Genomic DNA, 19013 nt, shown 5'->3' on the forward strand with positions numbered 1-19013 from the left:
TGTGTATTTGAGCCTCCTCTGTGCCCAAAGGGTTTGTTAGTGAGTAGTCGCAGGGATCTGAGGGTGTCGTATTGCTCCTTCAAGCTTTTTAGTGCGCCTTCGACCGCTTTTCCAAATAACGTGGTGGGCTTGATGGGCATGTTTAAAAGGGTAGCCTGGGTCCCCAATTTGAAACCCGATTGATGGAGGCATGCATGCTGTTTGATTAGTATACCTTCTGCCATGATTCGCCCCTCATTGTCTGTTGTGTCTAAATTATTCTTAAGGATGCAGCTTGCTACCGGTCACCCTTCAGCAATAGTGTTTAAGAGCTGTTTTTTTAGGTGCTCTGAAACCAAGTCCATTTAGTGTGCGACCTCGTCCCACTTGTGGCAATTAGAGCTGGAGAATAGCAGAGTATTATTAGCTATTCTTATTTGATAGGCATCCGAGGAGGCTACTTTCGTGCTATGGTGTAGATCTTCTTACTCTCCTTGTCAGGTGGGGCTTCGGCAGAGGCTAGAGGTGTTCCCGCTTTCTTTCTTGTGCTGGTGACTACTAGAGTCAGGCTTTAGTTGCCCCCTAAAGTATAAAGGGTCTGAAGGGGCTGGTCTAAACATCTTTTCGATGCGTGGGTTGCCTGCCCTTGTCAGATTGGGGGTAGGTAGTGAGGGTTGAATACACCTCTGGACCGATTGAAGCAGAGGGATAAACTGTGCTGCAGATTTCTTATCCCCAAGGATGTCCTCTACAAAGTCTTTATTGACTTGAGCTTCCTGAGTATCTATTTTAAAGTGTTTTGCAGCCTTTAAGAGCAGGCCATTGTACTGCAGCTGGTTGTCTACGGGGGAGTCAGCCACCGGTTGGTCAGTGTGGTCTGAGGAGTGGATGATGTATACGTCATCATCGTCATCATCATAGTATTGGTCTAAGTCCCCTGTTTCCCCTTGGTCCTCAGAGTCTGAATATGAGCCAGGGTCATGTGAGCCTTGAGTGTAATAATATGTGTCTTGATCTACGTCTTGATATGACGAGGTACTAACTTGCGTGGCGTCTAGGTGGGCTCTCTTGGCGGCGGCTGTTTGCTTGCTGCCTTACCTTGATGGAGGCCCTGAAGGTTGTGGAGTTATTCTGGGTGTTATCCTCATAACCCTATCAAATTGGTCTGGGGTCCATTGGGAGGAGCTTGGTAACACTGAGGGGGCAGGTGTGGCTGGAGGCTCTGGGCAGGGGTTTGTTTATGATGCATTGCCCCTGAAAGGGTGTCCTCAGGGGTAGAATAATCTCTACTTTTAATACCTTGTGACTTTGAGGCTTGGGGCGTCAGTAGGATGTCAGGGTGGTGTTTGTTTATTAAGTATTTCGACGCCCCGTCGCCAGAACCCAAGGACTTCCCAGATTTGGATGCAGAGTCGAAAACAGACTTTGGCGTCTGTTTCGGGGGCCTGTTATGTGGTGATCACGACCGCGATGGCCCAGAGGACAGGGAATGTTCAGACCTTCCCTTCGACACCACGTGTGGCTTATCGGTTGACGACGTGGTCGACTTTAAGCCATGATGTGCTTGGTGTGGTGTCTACTGGGGTTCTTGAGCTGCCGTGTGTCATCTCAGTAGCAGAACCGCCAGCCTGCCTGTTGGAGCCGGAGGATCGCACATGGGAATCCATTGAATCCCAATCGCCCTCAGCATCACTTAGGATGCCAACGCTGCTATCGCTGGAGGCTCCCTAGATGTCCATAGCGGCCTTGGCCTCTATGGCATGGTGGGCCCAGCGTTTAGACTTACGGTCCTTTAAAGTTTTCGGCCTAAACAGTTTGCAAGACTTGCACTGTTTTTCAGCATGGTGCCTAGGGAGGCAAAGGTTAAACACATGGTGTGAATGCTTCCAGGGAAACTTGCTGTTACAGGAAGGGCAACATTTAAAAGGAGTATTCTCCATAGTGTATAAAGATGGCAGCCTGGAGAAATATATGGGAATCTAGGGAAATATGCATTCTTTAAATGAGATGGAAAACGAACCTCCCCCCTCTCTCCCTACTGTGCAGGACCGAGGCCCGTTGGGGCTTGGGAAGGTTTCAGACAAAGTCATTGTCGTCGACGGATGGTGTTGTCCTTGAAAGCTGCTGCTGGAGATCTTGCGGTGTACGGTTGTCAAAAGGTCAGAAAAAAACCTAAGTTTGAACTTTTCTAAGTAATGGTGTCAGCCAAGAAGGAACTCCGTGATATACATCTGACTACGATGGTGGAAAAAAACAATCTGAGGGACCTCGAAGAGTGAAGGACTATGGGTACAGTGGACGCCACACTAGGGATAGTGTTACTGGCACGACCTGTCTACGTCCCTTTTCTAGTTACGAAAAACAAAAAATGTAATACTCCACAGCTACCACTAGATGTCGGCCTATGTATAGCATGTGATCTAAGCAGATCCACAAGCCTCAGAGATATATATATATATATATGTATATATATCTTACACTTCCCAACAAAACAAATGAAAAAAAAAAAGAAAAGAATGGTAAATATAAAAAATAAAAGATGAATGAGAAAATACCTCACATATAAATACAGTACACATCAAATGTAAAAACCAACTGTTACATTTATCAAATGCTACAGAGTTCCATCAATTCATAGAAAATCCTTACTTCATAATATAATCATTGTTAACTATTTATCCAATAGAGTTCAAATAGAAGATTTTGTCCCGGGCATGCATGGTACTCAAAACGCATCTGTTTTCAATGTGTCACTGTGGTGAACACATTTACACTCACTATTACTCGATGTCCCGTGTACCTACACTGCCTACAGCTTTAATTCTCTTATAGGATATTGTTACAGGGCCCTAATATTTCAAGGGTATGTAGTAAATTAAAATGACATTTCATCAATACTTCACTGGGGAATAAACATGCATATAATGGGACATTACGAAACCTTGGAAACACCTCTAAATATTCACAAAATAACTTCTTTGTTCTCAGCGTAACAAAATTCAAAGAATGCTTTTTCCCCCTCTTTGCAGACGATATGTTATTTGATGTTAGACCCCGCTGTGATATCATCTGCTTGCAATGGCAGAAATTTTGGACATACAAAATGCACCATCCTGGAAGTGGTACAAAGCAAACTCCTAAGACAGATAGTTGGCCCTTCCCCAGGGAATCCCAAATAGTTCACTGAGAACGGAGCTGGGGGTAACAAGTCTATTCTTAGAGGATTTATCCAGATTTTTCATTGACTTTTTATAGACTCATCTGAGATTCTCTACCAATGTGGATTTGAATACGGGGATATCTGACATGGCAGCTGTTAAATGCAGGCATCAGATTGGGGAAGGTTTGGTCGAACAAAGATAAAAACAAAGACATACGCGGCTTTAGTAAGCTAAACAGCTTGATGAAAGGCATTAAAGCAAAATCGACTAAATGGGGAAGAGATGCAGAGGTGCAAAGAATAAACAAGCTTTCCTCGCTTGCATTATACACAGACTGCCAGATACACGATCAAGAGGACATCACGCAGACTGCTGGATACAGGATATCACGCATACTACCGGATAAACGATCAAGAGGATATCATGCAGACTGCCGGATACATGATCAAGAGGATATCACGTAGACTGCCGGATACACGATCAAGGGGATATCACGCAGACTGCCCGGATACACGATCAAGGGGATATTATCAGAATTTGCTCCCCGGTCTGCAGAAGGTAGTTATTGTTCGTCAGATTAAATGTACTGCCCATTGGAGATTGAAAAATGGGGGAAACCATGTGTGTTTGATACATGGGGCAGGAAGAACGACGGATTAATTTTCTAATTTGACCCAGTGTTTTAGCCCTTTGCAGATTCTGGCTCAGACCTTTTTCCAGGGCAAAGGAAATAAGGACCAGCGATGTGGCACGTCATGAACTGTGAAGAGTCAGATTTTATATACAGTTCGATGGAGTTTTTGAAAGGGGCTGACCTTTTAAGGAAAAGTAATTTTCTATTATGAAGGTTTGAAGTAGTGTTGATATGCTGTTGTTTAAAATGTACGTAGAGAAATCTGAATAAAACATGCTTGTTGTTGTGATACGTGCTGCTCTAAGCCTTGCTTCACACAACTGCCCCCTGCGTGCTGCTTCACCCTGTGTCACATGTCGCTGTGCATACGTACCAGGCCTCGCCCATAGCAAGGGTTGGAGAATCCAGCGGGGCAGGGTCTACAGTTGGGGCCGTAAAATCCTTTGCAGCAACCAGGTTCCTGCAAAGCAAAGACAACAAGAAAGAACATTATACAATTCCAGAAAAGGTTTGTCTACGGTACCATGCAAAATATTTGTATAGAACATATGTCACTAGAAAACTGCTTAAACATGGAGTGGAGAGGCAGGCAGTCTAGCTTGAAGCAATTAACATGGGACTAGACGATGCCAGATCACATTTGCTAGTGGTGAACTACTGAGGCGTATTCTGGTCGGGATACACTATGTGCCGTTCACAGACTGCCATATAGCGTGCTCTTTAGTATTTATCAAGTGATCTTTTAACAGGAGTAACAGCTCTCTCTTATGCAGTCATGTGTACATGAATTGCTTACCTGTAACAGTAGTTGGCTCTCAAGCATCGGATCTTGCATAGAGTCACATGCGCTGAGTACTTCCCCCCTCATCACAGTGGGAAGCCTTGGTAACAGCCATACAATAACAAAGGAACTAAAATGAGTAGCCTATTAATCTCATTTTGGGCTCTTTGTTGCCTGGCCAATGAAGCTGAGAGGCCATAGGCACCACCTTCAGATTTGTGTAGGGAGACGCGTGGCCTAAGCTTATACCCACTTGCCATGCTGGGAAGGAGGGCGGGGAATTCTTGAACCCATGAAAAATATGAATGCTGGAAAACTCTGCTTATATGTAAGTAGCTCATATGATCTGGCATTAGATCTTTCATAGACTCACATAGTTTGGCTACATTATAAAGCAGTAATTGATGGAAAGGTGGGAGGAGTGGAAACACAGTTATCTCATCTTAGTGGAGCCGATGCTGAAGGACTGCTTGTCTCACCATCAGTCTGACATTGCGTCTGCCAAGAACCTGGTGAAAGTGTGATGCGTTCTCCATGTGATTGCCTGGCAGATTTCCTGGCAGGGGCGTTGCTAGGGGGGGGCTAAGGGGGCTATAGCCCCTGATATTTTGGTTGTAGCCCCGGATAGAATCTCAGGAGCTACAGCCAAAAGACTAGCTAGCCCCCAGTCCCAACAGTTCCGACATCAGCTTAGCCCCAGGTCTTTTCCAGACCTAGCAACTCCCCTGTTTCCTGGATCGGAATTTAAGCATGAAACACCCGCAGAACTGCCATGCCTCTAGTGGAGGGGGCCTTTAAAGGTACATGGAGTGCATATTTAGACAGATGCAGCAATCCCCTGGCTTTGATAAGGGCTGCCCTAGAGAGGGCTTTTATGAACATTGATAAGGTAACGGTTTCAATGAAAGTTGAAACAGCTTTAGAGAAAACGTGCAGATGTGGTTTTTACCTTTGGCGAGAGCATCTCCACAGGTTGTCCACATTGAAGTTGCTGTGCTCCCATTATGACACCCATTCAATCCTCTTGGAAATATAAATGGCTTAATCTTGTCCTTGCCGTCAAGGCTATGGACTTGGGAATCCTACAACCTCAGATAGATGAACCTGCAGCCTGATCAGGCTCTGGTAATACAGTTTTCAGATGATCAAGTTACCAGATCTGCCTGGGCCAGGATGGGGCTTGCAAAATCATTGTGCCCAGAGTGAACCAGCATTTTATAGTTATTCTGGCAATCAGCGGCTCTGGCGGAAAGGTATAAAGAAATCTCCCCAACCAGGGTACTGAAAGGTCTCCTCCATCAGCCTCTGGCTGTTGGTACAGCATCTACTGGCAAAGCATCCACATTTGGTATTCTGGGACATTGCAAATAGATGCAGCCTTGCGTTTACTTCCCTGCAAAATACGTAATTATTGGAGTGTCGATATGCCATTCTTGTGCGGTGTTCGGACCACTCTTTTGGTAACATCATCCAGACTGTTGTCTATTCCCAGGAAAATGCTCTAACATGACATTGCCCATATTCTTGATGACCTACCGAGCAACTGCAGGCCACCTTTGGAATCTCTTGCCACCCAGTAAATTGCCCATATTCTCGATGACCCAAGATCATAGCTGCTGAGCCCCTGCAGGCCATCTTTGGAACCTCTTGCTACCCAGGAAATTGCCCATATTCTCGATGACCCAAGAAGCCCAGGGACTGTATCTTTCCAGCCCTGACATCTCTCCACTGGCTCCCAGTGGCTGCAAGGATAACGTTCAAGACCCTCTGCATTGTACACAAGGCCTTCTGGGGCCGTGGCCCACACTACATCCAACTCTCTCTGCCGGAATACTTTCCTTCTAGAGCCCTTCGTTCTGCTACCACCAACTCTCCGAGGGTCAGACACTTCTCCTGGCAGAGAGTGGGGGGTAGATCTCTCTCCTCTGCAGGTGCCTCCCTCTGGAACGGCCTCCCTGCTCATCTCAGACTTGAGCTGGATCACCTGAAGTTCTGGAAGCAGCTCAACACCTTCCGCTTCGCCTCTTGCTTCTCTCTCTTGCTTCCTTGCTAACTTACCTGTCTGCTGACCGGACTGGTTGCCTGGTACCCTCAGAGTCTCACTAGGTACCAGGCTCCTCCTAGGCCAGTCTTTTTTGCACTGCCACCTGGCCTTCTGCACATTTAGAGGCTGTAAACTGTAACCCCTAGAGCCCCCAGCCTACTTTTACTTACCTAGAACTGTGCTGCCCTGGCTGCACTTACTCAGACCCAGCTACCTTATTAGCACTTCCCCTCTCCCTTCCCTGGCACTTCTTGTTGTAGCACTTGCACGTTATGAATGACACAAAGCCTAATCGGATCATTGTCTTGTTTTCCCTCTGTTATCCCCCTCCTTGTCTTGTCATGGCTAGAAACACTTGTGTACAGGCGCGATATAAATGCCATGTCATATCATATCATAACATGCAAACACCCCCTCTGTAAAAGGCATATGCTTCATAGCAACCACCCTTACCTGTTTACTTGGAGGGCCCTGGAAAGTCACCCTGGTTTCCTAAAGTGTGGTCTTACAAGATGCGCCGCATCTGAACGTTGTTGTTTTGGTGAGGGGGCGGGGAGACCTGCTGCCTGGGTGCTGAACAGCAGGTTAGGATTTGGTACTGCAGAGTGATGTGTGCCATCTCTGACTGTCTACCAGCATCTCATGTGCATCACAACCCTGTCTGCAGCACAACTGAGCCCTTAGCTTCTACTTTTGAAACTATGAATGTCCTACTGGGATCTCTATAACCTTGTGGAAAGTGAGGTGCTATTGCATTGCTTGTCTGTATCCCTTTGGAGCCACTAATGCAGCTGACACAGTCTTGATGCACCCACAAGTCCTTGTCACTGTGTAAGTGCAGGCCTGAATTTGACCAGCGCCCTCTTGTTGTACAGACCCTTCGCGTATGTATAACAAGCTCACTTCCAAGCCAGGTCTCTGTGGAAGTGCCCACCACTGAACTGGACATCTATTCTCAATGTCCTGCTGGCAGTGCATGGCTACAAAAGACCTCTCCAAGTGCTTGCAACCAATTGGAGAGAGTTCAAGGCCCTGGCGTGATGCTGGAGACACCTCTTCATGCCATACCAATACCAGGATCGTCTGATGCTGGAGAAGACAAGGCATTTCTCTCTCCTGCCTAGCCTGTTCCCTTCCTCAGCTCTTTTTCAGTACGCATGAGGCCAGAGATGAGTGAACGAAGGGGGTTCAGCTGGCAGAGGGGTAAGATATGGAGCTCCAAGCCGGAATCAAGTAAAGGTGTCATAACATTGCAGAAGTGTTATCATGACTACTGAAGCCTAGCTCTGCTCTCACTGCTTATAGTGTCGCCATAGGCACACCTTCCTAACTGTATAGGGGGACCTCTATGGTATACAGGGTGCACTGGGCCCGGGTATAAGCAAGTAGTGGGTGTAAGAGTAAGATGAGCCCATGCACATTGCCACCCTCTGAGATACTCACAGTAATAGTCTTGTTGCAGTAGCGTGCGCAGCCCAGTTGGAGGGTCGTGTAGTCCACCTCTCGGATGCACCCCTGCTGGAATGTCCCCTGTAGGATGGTAATAAACAGTGATTGTCATGGCAACAGCAACGGATCACCTGCTCACCTAGAAGGCATTGCTCAGTATAAAGGTGGGGAAGGGAACTTGGAGTGGGATTGGGTCCGGGATCCATCATACTAAACTCACTTGTACCCTTTGGTTTATGGAATTTACGTAATAAAATCAATAAAGACGTTTGAACGATGTGAAAGTTCATGCACATCATGAGATGTTCAGGATGTTGTGTATAATGAAAGGTTGTGGATTTTATTTTTCTGGGTGATAACACCCTGAATCCGCCAGATCATGCCTGATGTCCGGCGCTATGTAGGGTCAGTAAGGGTTAGTACCTTTCATTGAAGCAACCTGCAGACATTTCTGTACTGTTCGGGTGTACTGAAAGAGGTTTTATGTTTGCATGAGTTGATGTATGTAGGTAAGTTATAAAGCACACACCTTGCTAGAAAGCAACAGAGCTTTGTACAATAAATGGAGTGGAAAATAGAGGATGGTATTGTCTGCCTATGGTCCGCATTGGTCAGGGAACTGTCTGCTTATGGTCCGCATTGGTCGGGAAGTGTCTCCTTATGATCTGCATTGGTAGGGGGAGTGTCTGCTTATGGTCCGCATTGGTCGGGAAGTGTCTGCTTATGGTCCGCATTGGTCGGGGAAGTGTCTGCTTATGGTCCGCATTGATCGGGGAAGTGTCTGCTTATGGTCTGCATTGGTCTGGGAAGTGTCTGCTTATAGTCCACATTGGTTGGTGAAGTGTCTGCTTATGGTCGACATTGGTTGGGGAAGTGTCTGCTTATGGTCTGCATTGGTCGGGGAAGTGTCTACTTATGGTCGACATTGGTTGGGGAAGTGTCTGCTTATGGTCTGCATTGGTTGGGGAAGTGTCTGCTATGGTCTGCATTGGTCGGGGAAGTGTCTGCTTATGGTCCGCATTGGTCAGGGAAGTGTCTCCTTATGATCTGCATTGGTAGGGGGAGTGTCTGCTTATGGTCCGCATTGGTTGGGGAACTGTCTGCTTATGGTCCGCATTGGTCGGGAAGTGTCTGCTTATGGTCCGCATTGGTCGGGGAAGTGTCTGCTTATGGTCCGCATTGATCGGGGAAGTGTCTGCTTATGGTCTGCATTGGTCTGGGAAGTGTCTGCTTATAGTCCACATTGGTTGGTGAAGTGTCTGCTTATGGTCGACATTGGTTGGGGAAGTGTCTGCTTATGGTCTGCATTGGTCGGGGAAGTGTCTACTTATGGTCGACATTGGTTGGGGAAGTGTCTGCTTATGATCTGCATTGGTAGGGGGAGTGTCTGCTTATGGTCCGCATTGGTCAGGGAAGTGTCTCCTTATGATCTGCATTGGTAGGGGGAGTGTCTGCTTATGGTCCGCATTGGTTGGGGAACTGTCTGCTTATGGTCCGCATTGGTCGGGAAGTGTCTGCTTATGGTCCGCATTGGTCGGGGAAGTGTCTGCTTATGGTCCGCATTGATCGGGGAAGTGTCTGCTTATGGTCTGCATTGGTCTGGGAAGTGTCTGCTTATAGTCCACATTGGTCGGGGAAGTGTCTGCTTATAGTCCACATTGGTTGGTGAAGTGTCTGCTTATGGTCGACATTGGTTGGGGAAGTGTCTGCTTATGGTCTGCATTGGTCGGGGAAGTGTCTACTTATGGTCGACATTGGTTGGGGAAGTGTCTGCTTATGATCTGCATTGGTAGGGGGAGTGTCTGCTTATGGTCCGCATTGGTCAGGGAAGTGTCTCCTTATGATCTGCATTGGTAGGGGGAGTGTCTGCTTATGGTCCGCATTGGTTGGGGAACTGTCTGCTTATGGTCCGCATTGGTCGGGAAGTGTCTGCTTATGGTCCGCATTGGTCGGGGAAGTGTCTGCTTATGGTCCGCATTGATCGGGGAAGTGTCTGCTTATGGTCTGCATTGGTCTGGGAAGTGTCTGCTTATAGTCCACATTGGTTGGTGAAGTGTCTGCTTATGGTCGACATTGGTTGGGGAAGTGTCTGCTTATGGTCTGCATTGGTCGGGGAAGTGTCTACTTATGGTCGACATTGGTTGGGGAAGTGTCTGCTTATGGTCTGCATTGGTTGGGGAAGTGTCTGCTATGGTCTGCATTGGTCAGGGAAGTGTCTGCTTATGGTCCGCATTGGTCGGTGAAGTGTCTGCTTATGGTCCACATTGGTTGGGGAAGTGTCTGCTTATGGTCCGCATTGGTCGGTGAAGTGTCTGCTTATGGTCCACATTGGTTGGGGAAGTGTCTGCTTATGGTCCGCATTGGTCGAGGAAGTTTCTGCTTACGGTCCGCATTGGTCCGGGAAGTGTCTGCTTATGGTCCGCATTGCTCAGGGTGGTCCGCATTGGTCGGGGAAGTATCTGCTTATGGTCCGCATTGGTCGGGGAAGTATCTGCTTATGGTCCGCATTGGTCGGGGAAGTGTCTGCTTATGGTCCGCATTGGTCAGGGAAGTGTCTGCTTATGGTCCGCATTGGTCGGGAAGTGTCTGCTTATGGTCCACATTGGTCGGGAAGTGTCTGCTTATGGTCCGCATTGGTCTGGGAAGTGTCTGCTTATGGTTCGCATTGGTTGGGGAAGTGTCTGCTTATGGACCGCATTGGTCGGGGAAGTATCTGTTTATGCTCTGCATTGGTCGGGGGGGTCTGCTTATGGTCCGCATTGGTCGGTGAAGTGTCTGCTTATGGTCCGCATTGGTTGGGGAAGTGTCTGCTTATGGTCCGCATTGGTCGGGGAAGTATCTGCTTATGGTCCGCATTGGTCGGGGAAGTGTCTGCTTATGGTCCGCATTGGTCAGGAAGTGTCTGCTTATGGTCCGCATTGGTCTGGGAAGTGTCTGCTTATGGTCTGCATTGGTCTGGGAAGTGTCTGCTTATGGTCCGCATTGGTCGGGGAAGTATCTGCTTATGGTCCGCATTGGTCAGGGAAGTGTCTGCTTATGGTCCGCATTGGTCAGGGAAGTGTCTGCTTATGGTCCGCATTGGTCAGGGAAGTGTCTGCTTATGGTCCGCATTGGTCGGGAAGTGTCTGCTTATGGTCCGCATTGGTCTGGGAAGTGTCTGCTTATGGTCTGTATTGGTTGGGGAAGTGTCTGCTTATGGTCCGCATTGGTCGGGGAAGTATCTGCTTATGGTCCGCATTGGTCGGGGAAGTGTCTGCTTATGGTCCGCATTGGTCTGGGAAGTGTCGGCTTATGGTTTGCATTGGTCTGGGAAGTGTCTGCTTATGGTCCGCATTGGTCTGGGAAGTGTCTGCTTATGGTCGGCATTGGTCAGGAAGTGTCTGCTTATGGTCCGCATTGATCAGGGAAGTGTCTGCTTATGGTCTGCATTGGTCTGGGAAGTGTCTGCTTATAGTCCGTATTGGTCGGTGAAGTGTCTGCTTATGGTCGACATTGGTTGGGGAAGTGTCTGCTTATGGTCTGCATTGGTCGGGGAAGTGTCTGCTTATGGTCCGCATTGGTCGGTGAAGTGTCTGCTTATGGTCCACATTGGTTGGGGAAGTGTCTGCTTATGGTCCGCATTGGTCGGTGAAGTGTCTGCTTATGGTCCACATTGGTTGGGGAAGTGTCTGCTTATGGTCCGCATTGGTCAGTGAAGTGTCTGCTTATGGTCCGCATTGGTCGAGGAAGTGTCTGCTTATGGTCTGCATTGGTCTGGGAAGTGTCTGCTTATGGTCTGCATTGGTCTGGGAAGTGTCTGCTTATTGTCTCCATTGCTCAGGGTGGTCCGCATTGGTCAGTGAAGTGTCTGCTTATGGTCCGCATTGGTCGGGGAAGTATCTGCTTATGGTCCGCATTGGTCGGGGAAGTGTCTGCTTATGGTCCGCATTGGTCAGGGAAGTGTCTGCTTATGGTCCGCATTGGTCGGGAAGTGTCTGCTTATGGTCCACATTGGTCGGGAAGTGTCTGCTTATGGTCCGCATTGGTCTGGGAAGTGTCTGCTTATGTTTCGCATTGGTTGGGAAGTGTCTGCTTATGGACCGCATTGGTCGGGGAAGTATCTGTTTATGCTCTGCATTGGTCGGGGGGGTCTGCTTATGGTCCGCATTGGTCGGTGAAGTGTCTGCTTATGGTCCGCATTGGTTGGGGAAGTGTCTGCTTATGGTCCGCATTAGTCGGGGAAGTATCTGCTTATGGTCCGCATTGGTCGGGGAAGTGTCTGCTTATGGTCCGCATTGGTCAGGGAAGTGTCTGCTTATGGTCCGCATTGGTCGGGAAGTGTCTGCTTATGGTCCGCATTGGTCTGGGAAGTGTCTGCTTATGGTCTGCATTGGTCTGGGAAGTGTCTGCTTATGGTCCGCATTGGTCGGGGAAGTGTCTGCTTATGGTCCGCATTGGTCAGGGAAGTGTCTACTTATGGTCCGCATTGGTCAGGGAAGTGTCTGCTTATGGTCTGCATTGGTCTGGGAAGTGTCTGCTTATGGTCCGCATTGGTCGGGGAAGTGTCTGCTTATGGTCCGCATTGGTCAGAGAAGTGTCTACTTATGGTCCGCATTGGTCAGGGAAGTGTCTGCTTATGGTCCGCATTGGTCAGGGAAGTGTCTGCTTATGGTCCGCATTGGTCGGGAAGTGTCTGCTTATGGTCCGAATTGGTCTGGGAAGTGTCTGCTTATGGTCTGTATTGGTTGGGGAAGTGTCTGCTTGTGGTCCGCATTGGTCGGGGAAGTATCTGCTTATGGTCCGCATTGGTCGGGGAAGTGTCTGCTTATGGTCCGCATTGGTCTGGGAAGTGTCGGCTTATGGTTTGCATTGGTCTGGGAAGTGTCTGCTTATGGTCCACATTGGTCTGGGAAGTGTCTGCTTATGGTCGGCATTGGTCAGGAAGTGTCTGCTTATGGTCCGCATTGGTCGGTGAAGTGTCTCCTTATGATCTGCATTGGTCGGGGAAGTGTCTGCTTATGGTCCGCATTGGTTGGAGAAGTGACTGCTTATGGTCCGCATTGGTCGGTGAAGTGTCTGCTTATGGTCTGCATTGGTCAGGAAGTGTCTGCTTATGGTCCGCATTGGTCAGGGAAGTGTCTGCTTATGGTCCGCATTTGTTGGGGAAGTGTCTGCTTATGGTTCGCATTGGTTGGGGAAGTGTCTGCTTATGGTCCGCATTGGTCGGGGAAGTATCTGTTTATGCTCTGCATTGGTCAGGGGGGTCTGCTTATGGTCCGCATTGGTCGGTGAAGTGTCTGCCTATGGTCCGCATTGGTTGGGGAAGTGTCTGCTTATGGTCCGCATTGGTCGGGGAAGTATCTGCTTACGGTCCACATTGGTCAGGGAAGTGTCTGCTTATGGTCCGCATTGGTCAGGGAAGTGTCTGCTTATGGTCCGCATTGGTCGGGGAAGTGTCTGCTTATGGTCGGCATTGGTCAGGAAGTGTCTGCTTATGCTCCGCATTGGTCGGTGAAGTGTCTCCTTATGATCTGCATTGGTCGGGGAAGTGTCTTCTTATGGTCCGCATTGGTTGGAGAAGTGACTGCTTATGGTCCGCATTAGTCAGTGAATTGTCTGCTTATGGTCCGCATTGGTCGGTGAAGTGTCTGCTTATGGTCTGCATTGGTCAGGGAAGGGTCTGCTTATGGTCTGCATTGGTCAGGAAGTGTCTGCTTATGGTCCGCATTGGTCGGGGAAGTGTCTGCTTATGGTCCGCATTTGTTGGGGAAGTGTCTGCTTATGGTCCGCATTTGTTGGGGAAGTGTCTGCTTATGGTCTGCATTGGTCGGTGAAGTGTTTGCTTATGGACCGCATTGGTTGGGGAAGTGTCTGCTTATGGTCCGCATTGGTCGGGGAAGTGTCTGCTTAGCTTATGGTCCGCATTGGTCAGGGAAGTGTCTGCTTATGGTCCGCATTGGTCGGGAAGTGTCTGCTTATGGTCCGCATTGGTCAGGGAAGTGTCTGCTTATGGTCCGTATTGGTCGGGAAGTGTCTGCTTATGGTCCGCATTGGTCGGGGAAGTGTCTGCTTATGGTCCGCATTGGTCTGGGAAGTGTCTGCTTATGGTCCGCATTAGTCGGGGAAGTGTCTGCTTATGGTCGGCATTGGTCAGGAAGTGTCTGCTTATGCTCCGCATTGGTCGGTGAAGTGTCTCCTTATGATCTGCATTGGTCGGGGAAGTGTCTGCTTATGGTCCGCATTGGTTGGGGAAGTGTCTGCTTATGGTCCGCATTGGTCGGGGAAGTATCTGCTTATGGTCCACATTGGTCGGGGAAGTGTCTGCTTATGGTCCGCATTGGTCAGGGAAGTGTCTGCTTATGGTCCGCATTGGTCGGGAAGTGTCTGCTTATGGTCCGCATTGGTCGGGGAAGTGTCTGCTTATGGTCGGCATTGGTCAGGAAGTGTCTGCTTATGCTTCGCATTGGTCGGTGAAGTGTCTCCTTATGATCTGCATTGGTAGGGGGAGTGTCTGCTTATGGTCCGCATTGGTCGGTGAAGTGTCTGCTTATGGTCCGCATTGGTTGGGGAAGTGTCTGCTTATGGTCCGCATTGGTCGGGGAAGTATCTGCTTATGGTCCACATTGGTTGGGGAAGTGTCTGCTTATGGTCCGCATTGGTCGGGAAGTGTCTGCTTATGGTCCGCATTGGTCAGTGAATTGTCTGCTTATGGTCCGCATTGGTCGGTGAAGTGTCTGCTTATGGTCTGCATTGGTCAGGGAAGGGTCTGCTTATGGTCTGCATTGGTCAGGGAAGGGTCTGCTTATGGTCTGCATTGGTTGGGGAAGTGTCTGCTTATGGTCCGCATTGGTCGGGGAAGTATCTGCTTATGGTCCGCATTGGTCGGGGAAGTGTCTGCTTATGGTCCGCATTGGTCTGGGAAGTGTCGGCTTATGGTTTGCATTGGTCTGGGAAGTGTCTGCTTATGGTCCGCATTGGTCTGGGAAGTGTCTGCTTATGGTCGGCATTAGTCAGGAAGTGTCTGCTTATGCTCCGCATTGGTCGGTGAAGTGTCTCCTTATGATCTGCATTGGTCGGGGAAGTGTCTGCTTATGGTCCGCATTGGTTGGAGAAGTGACTGCTTATGGTCCGCATTGGTCGGTGAAGTGTCTGCTTATGGTCTGCATTGGTCAGGAAGTGTCTGCTTATGGTCCGCATTCGTCGGGGAAGTGTCTGCTTATGGTCCGCATTTGTTGGGGAAGTGTCTGCTTATGGTTCGCATTGGTTGGGGAAGTGTCTGCTTATGGTCCGCATTGGTCGGGGAAGTATCTCTTTATGCTCTGCATTGGTCAGGGGGGGTCTGCTTATGGTCCGCATTGGTCGGTGAAGTGTCTGCCTATGGTCCGCATTGGTTGGGGAAGTGTCTGCTTATGGTCCGCATTGGTCGGGGAAGTATCTGCTTATGGTCCACATTGGTCGGGGAAGTGTCTGCTTATGGTCCGCATTGGTCAGGGAAGTGTCTGCTTATGGTCCGCATTGGTCGGGAAGTGTCTGCTTATGGTCCGCATTGGTCGGGGAAGTGTCTGCTTATGGTCGGCATTGGTCAGGAAGTGTCTGCTTATGCTCTGCATTGGTCGGTGAAGTGTCTCCTTATGATCTGCATTGGTCGGGGAAGTGTCTGCTTATGGTCCGCATTGGTTGGAGAAGTGACTGCTTATGGTCCGCATTGGTCAGTGAATTGTCTGCCTATGGTCCGCATTGGTCGGTGAAGTGTCTGCTTATGGTCTGCATTGGTCAGGGAAGGGTCTGCTTATGGTCTGCATTGGTCAGGAAGTGTCTGCTTATGGTCCGCATTGGTCGGGGAAGTGTCCGCTTATGGTCCGCATTTGTTGGGGAAGTGTCTGCTTATGGTCTGCATTGGTCGGTGAAGTGTTTGCTTATGGTCCGCATTGGTTGGGGAAGTGTCTGCTTATGGTCCGCATTGGTCGGGGAAGTGTCTGCTTAGCTTATGGTCCGCATTGGTCAGGGAAGTGTCTGCTTATGGTCCGCATTGGTCGGGAAGTGTCTGCTTATGGTCCGCATTGGTCAGGGAAGTGTCTGCTTATGGTCCGCATTGGTCGGGAAGTGTCTGCTTATGGCCCGCATTAGTCGGGGAAGTGTCTGCTTATGCTCCGCATTGGTCGGTGAAGTGTCTCCTTATGATCTGCATTGGTCGGGAAAGTGTCTGCTTATGGTCCGCCTTGGTTGGGGAAGTGTCTGCTTATGGTCCGCATTGGTGGGGGAAGTATCTGCTTATGGTCCACATTGGTCGGGGAAGTGTCTGCTTATGGTCCGCATTGGTCGGGGAAGTATCTGCTTATGGTCCACATTGGTCGGGGAAGTGTCTGCTTATGGTCCGCATTGGTCAGGGAAGTGTCTGCTTATGGTCCGCATTGGTCGGGAAGTGTCTGCTTATGGTCCGCATTGGTCGGTGAAGTGTCTGCTTATGGTCTGCATTGGTCAGGGAAGGGTCTGCTTATGGTCTGCATTGGTCAGGAAGTGTCTGCTTATGGTCCGCATTGGTCGGGGAAGTGTCCGCTTATGGTCCGCATTTGTTGGGGAAGTGTCTGCTTATGGTCTGCATTGGTCGGTGAAGTGTTTGCTTATGGTCCGCATTGGTTGGGGAAGTGTCTGCTTATGGTCCGCATTGGTCGGGGAAGTGTCTGCTTAGCTTATGGTCCGCATTGGTCAGGGAAGTGTCTGCTTATGGTCCGCATTGGTCGGGAAGTGTCTGCTTATGGTCCGCATTGGTCAGGGAAGTGTCTGCTTATGGTCCGCATTGGTCGGGAAATGTCTGCTTATGGCCCGCATTAGTCGGGGAAGTGTCTGCTTATGCTCCGCATTGGTCGGTGAAGTGTCTCCTTATGATCTGCATTGGTCGGGAAAGTGTCTGCTTATGGTCCGCCTTGGTTGGGGAAGTGTCTGCTTATGGTCCGCATTGGTGGGGGAAGTATCTGCTTATGGTCCACATTGGTCGGGGAAGTGTCTGCTTATGGTCCGCATTGGTCGGGGAAGTATCTGCTTATGGTCCACATTGGTCGGGGAAGTGTCTGCTTATGGTCCGCATTGGTCAGGGAAGTGTCTGCTTATGGTCTGCATTGGTCGGGAAGTGTCTGCTTATGGTCCGCATTGGTCGGGGAAGTGTCTGCTTATGGTCGGCATTGGTCAGGAAGTGTCTTCTTATGCTCCGCATTGGTCGGTGAAGTGTCTCCTTATGATCTGCATTGGTAGGGGGAGTGTCTGCTTATGGTCCGCATTGGTAGGGGAAGTGTCTTCTTATGGTCCGCATTGGTCGGGGAAGTATCTGCTTATGGTCCACATTGGTTGGGGAAGTGTCTGCTTATGGTCCGCATTGGTCGGGAAGTGTCTGCTTATGGTCCGCATTGGTCAGTGAATTGTCTGCTTATGGTCCGCATTTGTTGGGGAAGTGTCTGCTTATGGTCCGCATTTGTTGGGGAAGTGTCTGCTTATGGTCTGAATTGGTCGGTGAAGTGTCTGCTTATTGTCTGCATTGGTCAGTGAATTGTCTGCTTATGGTCCGCATTGGTCGGGGAAGTGTCTGCTTATGGTCCGCATTGGTCTGGGAAGTGTCGGCTTATGGTTTGCATTGGTCTGGGAAGTGTCTGCTTATGGTCCACATTGGTCTGGGAAGTGTCTGCTTATGGTCGGCATTGGTCAGGAAGTGTCTGCTTATGGTCCGCATTGGTCGGTGAAGTGTCTCCTTATGATCTGCATTGGTCGGGGAAGTGTCTGCTTATGGTCCGCATTGGTTGGAGAAGTGACTGCTTATGGTCCGCATTGGTCGGTGAAGTGTCTGCTTATGGTCTGCATTGGTCAGGAAGTGTCTGCTTATGGTCCGCATTGGTCAGGGAAGTGTCTGCTTATGGTCCGCATTTGTTGGGGAAGTGTCTGCTTATGGTTCGCATTGGTTGGGGAAGTGTCTGCTTATGGTCCGCATTGGTCGGGGAAGTATCTGTTTATGCTCTGCATTGGTCAGGGGGGGTCTGCTTATGGTCCGCATTGGTCGGTGAAGTGTCTGCCTATGGTCCGCATTGGTTGGGGAAGTGTCTGCTTATGGTCCGCATTGGTCGGGGAAGTATCTGCTTACGGTCCACATTGGTCGTGAAAGTGTCTGCTTATGGTCCGCATTGGTCAGGGAAGTGTCTGCTTATGGTCCGCATTGGTCGGGAAGTGTCTGCTTATGGTCCGCATTGGTCGGGGAAGTGTCTGCTTATGGTCGGCATTGGTCAGGAAGTGTCTGCTTATGCTCCGCATTGGTCGGTGAAGTGTCTCCTTATGATCTGCATTGGTCGGGGAAGTGTCTGCTTATGGTCCGCATTGGTTGGAGAAGTGACTGCTTATGGTCCGCATTAGTCAGTGAATTGTCTGCTTATGGTCCGCATTGGTCGGTGAAGTGTCTGCTTATGGTCTGCATTGGTCAGGGAAGGGTCTGCTTATGGTCTGCATTGGTCAGGAAGTGTCTGCTTATGGTCCGCATTGGTCGGGGAAGTGTCTGCTTATGGTCCGCATTTGTTGGGGAAGTGTCTGCTTATGGTCCGCATTTGTTGGGGAAGTGTCTGCTTATGGTCTGCATTGGTCGGTGAAGTGTTTGCTTATGGTCCGCATTGGTTGGGGAAGTGTCTGCTTATGGTCCGCATTGGTCGGGGAAGTGTCTGCTTAGCTTATGGTCCGCATTGGTCAGGGAAGTGTCTGCTTATGGTCCGCATTGGTCGGGAAGTGTCTGCTTATGGTCCGCATTGGTCAGGGAAGTGTCTGCTTATGGTCCGTATTGGTCGGGAAGTGTCTGCTTATGGTCCGCATTGGTCGGGGAAGTGTCTGCTTATGGTCCACATTGGTCTGGGAAGTGTGTGCTTATGGTCCGCATTAGTCGGGGAAGTGTCTGCTTATGGTCGGCATTGGTCAGGAAGTGTCTGCTTATGCTCCGCATTGGTCGGTGAAGTGTCTCCT

The 19013-nt window shown here is 49.5% G+C and overlaps 1 protein-coding gene across 1 annotated transcript in view; it reads right to left on the bottom strand.

Moving 5' to 3' along the window:
- The window catches only part of STAB1 (stabilin 1), a 1160316-nt gene that overhangs the window by 728571 nt on the left and 412732 nt on the right, over positions 1–19013 (bottom strand). The window contains exons 20-21 of the mRNA XM_069643183.1: positions 8043–8129; positions 4148–4234 (exon numbers count right to left, since the gene is read on the bottom strand). Coding sequence (XP_069499284.1) covers positions 4148–4234; positions 8043–8129 — 174 coding nt within the window. The remainder of the gene's footprint in view (positions 1–4147; positions 4235–8042; positions 8130–19013) is intronic.

Source organism: Ambystoma mexicanum, chromosome 2p (genome assembly GCF_040938575.1).
Source record: "Ambystoma mexicanum isolate Mex_15411 chromosome 2p, UKY_AmexF1_1, whole genome shotgun sequence".
NCBI classification, from domain to species: domain Eukaryota; kingdom Metazoa; phylum Chordata; class Amphibia; order Caudata; family Ambystomatidae; genus Ambystoma; species Ambystoma mexicanum.